The sequence below is a fragment of the Populus euphratica genome, unplaced genomic scaffold (genome assembly GCF_000495115.2).
Source record: "Populus euphratica unplaced genomic scaffold, PopEup_1.0 scaffold48.1, whole genome shotgun sequence".
Lineage (NCBI taxonomy): Eukaryota > Viridiplantae > Streptophyta > Magnoliopsida > Malpighiales > Salicaceae > Populus > Populus euphratica.
This window is the reverse complement of record NW_011499879.1, coordinates 583,900-591,079: the sequence shown is the minus strand read 5'-3', so window position 1 is coordinate 591,079 and position 7,180 is coordinate 583,900. Positions and strand designations below refer to the sequence as shown.

The following is a 7,180-nucleotide window of genomic DNA, read 5'->3' as shown; positions in this document are numbered from 1 at the left end:
TGTCTATCATGTCATGCAAAAAAAAAAAAACATACACACATACAAATAGAAAAAATTATAAAATAACAGAAATTTATTGAATTTCATTGAAAATATATTTTTTTTATTTTTTAAAATTCATGGAAAAAATTGAAAGTAAAAGATGAGTTAAGACAGCTTTATTTATAAAAATAAAAGTTACTTTTTCTCACCAACCATAATTACCTTTTAAAATAAAATAGACACCCAGAGTAAAATATTTAAACGTGTCACTTACTTTGAGTATGAAGATTATTTTTTCACTTCATTATTTTTTTAAAATTTATTAGTTTATATATTTTTTAAAATTATTTGACTAAACATAAATATCTTTTGTTTTCAATTAAAAACTCATAATATCTAAAATATATTCACGGCACCAACATTTTTTTCTCTCATTGTGAGTGCTAGTCGAGTACAGTAAATAATATCTGATTGCAGTGCATATGATATTTCTTTATTTAATAAAAATCTCAATGGAGGGGAACATGAAAAATCTAGTTTGAAAAATTAAAACAGAGGAGGAGAAATTGTTTTTTAAAAAAACACCAGGTTAGTTAACGTGTAATAGTCTATTTGTCATTGTATTTTAAAAAAATTAAATTTTTTTATTTTAAATTTATATATTTTTAATATTTTAAAATTATTTTGATATACTAATTTTAAAAATAAAAAATGTTATAAACATATTATATTTTTTAAGTAAAACACACTCATTGAAAATGATTTTATTTTATATATATAATATGTTTGTTCGGGTCAGATTATATGTATTTATATTAATTTTACAGGTCTAAAATTAATAACTATTTAAATTTTTAATAACTCTAAAATTTATAAAAATCAAACTAATTGACTTTTAAAAAATTATTATTATTAATCTAAAATATATTCACAGCACCAGCATTTTTTTCTCTCATAGTGAGTGCTAGTCGAGTACAGTAAATAATATCTGATTGCAGTGCATATGATATTTCTTTATTTAATAAAAATCTCAATGGAGGGGAACATGAAAAATCTAGTTTGAAAAATTAAAACAGAGGAGGAGAAATTGTTTTTTAAAAAAACACCAGGTTAGTTAACGTGTAATAGTCTATTTGTCATTGTATTTTAAAAAAATTAAATTTTTTTATTTTAAATTTATATATTTTTAATATTTTTAAATTTTTTATTTAAAAAAAATATTTTAAAAATAATCATAACTATATCTTCAAATTACAACTACAACGTACAATAACAAGGGACAGAAAGCACGTGATGGTCCCAGAACTTGGGAAACTGCCCGCCGTTGGTAACTCCAGATCTTAAATAAGATTCCATAATTGATCCTCCAGCTGTCGGCTACCCCTTAAGGTGTAGGCTCTTTTTTTTTTATTATTATTATTCTTTAATCTTGGATTCAAAATGGTTGGAAGAAAAAAGAATTTCACATGAAAAATTCCAATATATTTAGTTGATGGTTTTTCTTCCTTTTCGATTCGATGGATGATGCATTTCTTGCTAATTAATTTAGGACAACTTTTGCTCCGGTCCACAGTATTTTTTCATTACTTCGAATATAAATTATATTTAAGATTTAACGAAAAGGGAATTTATTAATATTAATATCTAATAATTAGAATCTGAATTTGGTAGCTCCTTACAAAATAGAACTTACTAACTAAATCATGAAAAATGGAAATAACACCTGTCATTACCTTTCATGTCTGGATAGAGGCTTTCCTATCCCATCTCTTTTTTACTTGGTGTTTTATTACAAAGTATGAATTTAGTGATAATAATCCCATAACTCTTTGAATTGATATCAATATCATGTAAATACATGTTTGAAAATACAATAAAAATTATATTTTATTTAAAATATATTAAAATAATATTTTTTATATCCCCACATCTATCTAAATAATAATAAAAAATTAATTTACCATCTACAGCTAATCCTGGATATCCAGAAAGGAAAAGAAGAAAATAAAATTTAATAATGGCAAATGTGGTAATTTTATCCAAAATCAATGTTCAAAAGTTTCTTTAAGGAAAGATCCTGACCCCACAATTGCTTTTTTTCTTCAGTTTTTTTTTTTTTTTTCTCTTCCCGTCTATATAAACCCAGTAACCTTGTTGCGAGTCTCCTCACCCTGCTCTCAAACAATCATTTTAAGAATATTTTACAGGAGAACAAGGAAGCCAAGCCTCTTTTTTTTAAGCAATACATCGAGAAAGAGAGAGGTTTTGGTGGTTTTGGGTTCTTGGTTTTTTGGTTGAAGTTTCTCGATTTGTAGAATTGTTTGTTCCTTAAGGAATTTAAAGAAAATCCAGGAATGACAAAGAATGTGGGGATTCTCGCTATTGATATCTACTTCCCTCCTACCTGTGTTCAACAGGTGATTAGATTTCATTTCTCTATCTACATCTCTCATTCTCCTTCTCAATAGCATTTTTTATTTACTTGGAATAGAGGTTTGTTTTTGATCGGTTTCTGTTTAGTTGCTGAGAAAAATAAGGAAATGTAAATAAAGTGGGGTTTTGGATTTTGTTTCTTAAAACTTCATGTGTAATTTGTTTTTGGGAAGATTAAATTAAAAATTATCCGGGCTTAATTAAGCATTTAATTATGTGTCGTAAAATAAAATAAAAAATTAATTTTTGTACTCAATTAGAATTAGGATTCTAATCATTCTATTCTGTGGCCAATGGTACTTTTTTCAGTGTCTCTTTGAAAGCTTGGTTTTGAGATACTTAAATAAATGAAGGATATCTTTGCCCAAATGCCCCCATGAAGCTTTGGAATTTCAGTATTCATTGATTAAAGTTTAGATAAAGATTAATATTAACCACGCTAATAATTCTTGTGTTTTCTCTCGTTTTTCTTTTTTTTTTTGGTCTTCATAACGACTTTTTTTTTTTGGGGGGGGTTGGGGTGTCAGATTCATTAATTGCCTAGCTCTGCCACATGCAAGAGCAAATCTGCGCTGGCTTTTCAATATAGTGATTTCCGTTGTACATGTGAAACAGGAAGCCTTAGAGACCCACGATGGTGCAAGCAAAGGGAAATACACAATTGGACTTGGACAAGATTGCTTGGGATTTTGTACAGAAGTGGAAGATGTTATCTCAATGAGGTTTGTGATTTTTCAAGATAAAGGACCCCTTAACTTCTATTCGACGTGGTTGTGTTTTATAACTTAGACAGCTGATAATGATGTTTACATATTTTGGGAGATTTTCAGTTTGACAGTTGTTAGTTCACTTCTCGAGAAGTACAATGTTGATCCAAAACAAATTGGTCGCCTAGAAGTTGGCAGTGAGACCGTTATTGACAAGAGCAAATCCATCAAGACCTTCTTGATGCAAATCTTTGAGGTATTTGATTATTTGAAATAATTGCAATGTTCTTATGGTCGCGTGGACCTGTGAATGAATCTTTGATGAAGTGTTTGGTGTAGTTGGAATGTTTACTTTATGGAACCATGCTGTGGATTATTTAACTTGAAATCTTGAAACATGCTTTGCTATACCATGATTTCTTCATCACAAAATTACCCGTTTAGCTAAATCTTGTGAGTGTGAATTTACATTTCATACATAATGGCCAGTAGCTTGCGTCCAAATTTGATATTTGGAGCTTGATCCTTATCTGTGTAGCTCATTTTTACTAGCTATCTTGTCTAATAGATAAAATTGCAAGGTCATTTCTGGATCTAATAAAAATCGCTCTGCTGTATGAGGCAAAAATAACATGCTCTATTGTAACATGATTCTCTTTCTTGAAAAACAAGCAGAAATGTGGAAACACTGACATTGAAGGCGTTGACTCAACTAATGCATGCTATGGAGGAACTGCTGCTTTATTCAACTGTGTCAATTGGGTTGAGAGTTGCTCATGGGATGGACGATATGGGCTTGTTGTGTGTACTGACAGTGCGGTATGATAATATCCTTTGACTGCTTCAAAATCGCTTTTTTTCTTAATAATTAGTTGAACTTATTGATGTTAAAATCAATTTTATTTCTGGAAACAAGACCATTTATTTGAATTTCTTAGATATTTCATATTTTCCATCTCACTGGTTTGGAGCATGTACTGGTTTCCTTTTCTTACTGGAGGTCTCTTTCTATTTTATCAGGTCTACGCAGAAGGACCTGCCCGACCTACTGGAGGAGCTGCTGCCATTGCCATGCTAATCGGTCCAGATGCACCTATTACTTTTGAAAGCAAATTTAGGGGGAGTCACATGTCTCATGCCTATGATTTCTATAAGCCCAACCTTGCTAGTGAATATCCGGTACCTCCATTTCCCTTCTACATTGATTCCCTTTTCTGTGTAACCTACTTACTACTATAATTCTTTATAGCTTGTTCTTGTTTCTTGATACCTTTTCCTCATGCTGTGGAAAATGCTATTGTAGGTTGTGGATGGCAAGCTTTCTCAAACATGCTACCTCATGGCCCTTGATTCCTGCTACAAAACATTCTGTGCAAAGTACGATATATTAACTTCAGAAAGCTTTTTTCATGATGTAGACCTTTTGATGATACTGGTGATGTGTGTGATGTAAATGGCTTGCTATCTTGCTCCGTGTAGGTATGAGAAATCAACAGGCAAACAATTCTCTCTTTCTGATGCTGCCTATTTTGTATTCCATTCTCCTTATAACAAGGTAAATTTATTATTTTGCTTTTGCCATTGCTCTCTTTGTGGTATCACCAACATTTTCAGTATTTGTATTAATTCCGTATGTTGAACTTTCGCAGCTTGTACAGAAAAGCTTTGCTCGGTTGGTGTTCAATGACTCTGTGAGGAAAGCAAGGTTCTGTCTTTTCTTCACTCCTGAAGAATTTTATATGTTTTGGTTTTCAACTGGTAAAATTTGCATGATATATTAAGTTCTTACCTTCATTTGCTATTATTTGCAGCTCAATTGATGAGGGTGCAAAAGAGAAACTGGCACCGTTTTCAACTTTATCTGGTGATGAAAGCTACCAAAGCCGGGATCTTGAGAAGGTGCATTTAAAACCCACCCTGTCTGTTAAAAATGTGAAGACGTTTCTTTCTTTTGCTTTTTATCCACCACACTGCAGAAGAAGGGTTGCTGGTACCTATTTTGACTCTAATGAGTTAGTGAAGAGAAAGAAATCATTTAACTTCTTGAGCCCTCACTTCTAAGGATACTCCTGTTGCTTTCAAATTCTTATCAAATCTTTGTTTGGATGTTTTGCCAACAGTGTGCTAAATGCAGGAGATTTTACTTGCCTAATTCTTACAGATAAGCTACTGAATTACTAAGCATGCATGATGCTGAACATTTCCAGACTTCTAAATTGCAAAGATTGCTTAAGATTCCATTTTAGAATTGTTTAGTTGTTGGTATTTGAGCATCTTGCTGATTGATCACTTGATGTTATGCATCCACAGGTATCCCAACAAGTTGCGAAGCCTCTGTTTGAAGCAAAGGTGCAACCAACTACTTTGATACCCAAGCAAGTTGGCAACATGTATACCGCATCTCTCTATGCAGCATTTGCATCCCTTCTTCACAATAAAAATAGTGAATTGGTAATAGTAGTTACTCTCTTTTCTAATTTTAGACTTACCTTTAAATCTTCACTTGTACTTAATCATTAAGATGGCTTTAATCTTAGCTTATTTTATATTGGACGCTAGTGCTTACCAGGATATTTTGGATTTATTGCAGGCAGGCAAGCGGGTTATACTGTTCTCATATGGAAGTGGTTTGACAGCCACGATGTTCTCATTGCAACTACATGAAGGTCAACAACCGTTTAGCTTGTCAAACATTGCCACTGTGATGAATGTTCCTACAAAGTTGAAGTCAAGGCATGAGGTAATCTTGAATATATTTCTTGAACGATTAAAGATGGTTCCTTGTATATCATTCTACTTTATGCATCATCATTTCTCTGGGAGCATGAATTTCAACTGTCATTACAACCCGACAAATCCATCTGCCCGCTGCGTAGCTCAATATTTGAATTTGTAGTTTATTATCACCGTTTCCAGTTGATCCCCCCCCCCTCCTCTCCCCGTGTGGACAGCTGTTCTCTTCTGAATAAGCAATCTAAAGGCCTTTGCAACCTGGGAACTCTTCATTACCCGCTATGTCAAGTGCAGTGTACTTTCTTATGGTCTTGATGGAATCATGATTAAGAAATACTAGGATTGTCGGAATGATCCAGAAAAAGTAAAGTTAAGGGGCCTTGTTAGGATATATCTTATCTGCTCAATTAGATTGTGAAGGAGCAGTGTCATTGAATGCATTACACTGACTTACGCTTCTGGTGCAGTTTTCTCCCGAGAAATTTGTCGAAACTATGCACCTAATGGAGCACAGGTACGGAGCAAAAGACTTTGTGACAAGCAAGGATTGTAGTCTTTTGGCTCCAGGAACATACTATCTTACAGAAGTCGACTACATGTACCGAAGATTTTATGCCAAGAAGCCCATAGACGGCGCTATTGAGAATTGTTCGCTCCCCAATGGTCACTGATCCTAGTGAACCAGCTACAGTTGTCATCAGCCAGGAATCCGGCTCTTAGCTTTTAGATGTTGTTATCAAGCGCAAAGAAGAATATTCATGCTTCCTCAAGTTTGTATTTTAAAGCAAAAAGGTCGTTCATCAGCAAGCAGGTGTTCTCAGTTTATTTTTTTGGTTATCTTTTAGTTCGTTCATCAGCAAGCAAATAGCTCGCTTACCTGGCCTCTGTAGCCTTATTTGTAATTTCATTTTCGTTCTTTTTATTTTTGGTGTGATTATTATGTGATCTAAGGGGAAATTTAGTATTTTAAAAAATAAAAGAAATAAAAATGGGTGCATGTATTGAACGTGTTCGCAAGAAATCCGGCTTGCTTTGTTTGGGTAGCGCGTGCAATGACTAAAATAACCTTTTATGACGTGTTTTGTTTCGTCATGGTAGGTTCTACTTTACTAGGCGGTGCGTGATGTGTAGTTCCCTTCCCAATGCATGGGGTAAAACCAAGCCCAGTGAGCAGGTAAGGCACTGTGGGGGTGACAAGCGTGCATGATGAGATTCGAACCCGGGTGCAGAGGAAAAAGACAAGCCCCTTGACTAATCCACACGGCCCACTGAACATCCTGCAAGCCCAGTGAGCAGGTAAGGTACCGCGGGGGTGACAGGCGTGT

At 33.6% G+C, this 7,180-nt stretch overlaps 1 protein-coding gene across 1 annotated transcript; it reads left to right on the top strand.

The window, feature by feature from the left end:
• Positions 1-2,133: 2,133 nt before the first annotated feature.
• LOC105128986 (hydroxymethylglutaryl-CoA synthase-like) lies at positions 2,134-6,777 on the top strand. The gene is made up of 12 exons (XM_011030854.1): positions 2,134-2,399; positions 3,031-3,137; positions 3,246-3,378; positions 3,798-3,941; positions 4,143-4,301; positions 4,426-4,499; positions 4,602-4,677; positions 4,772-4,827; positions 4,934-5,021; positions 5,433-5,573; positions 5,713-5,862; positions 6,323-6,777. The coding sequence occupies exons 1-12, from the start codon at positions 2,337-2,339 to the stop codon at positions 6,524-6,526; spliced, it is 1,395 nt and encodes a 464-aa protein (XP_011029156.1). The 5' UTR covers positions 2,134-2,336; the 3' UTR covers positions 6,527-6,777.
• The last annotated feature ends 403 nt before the right edge of the window (positions 6,778-7,180 follow it).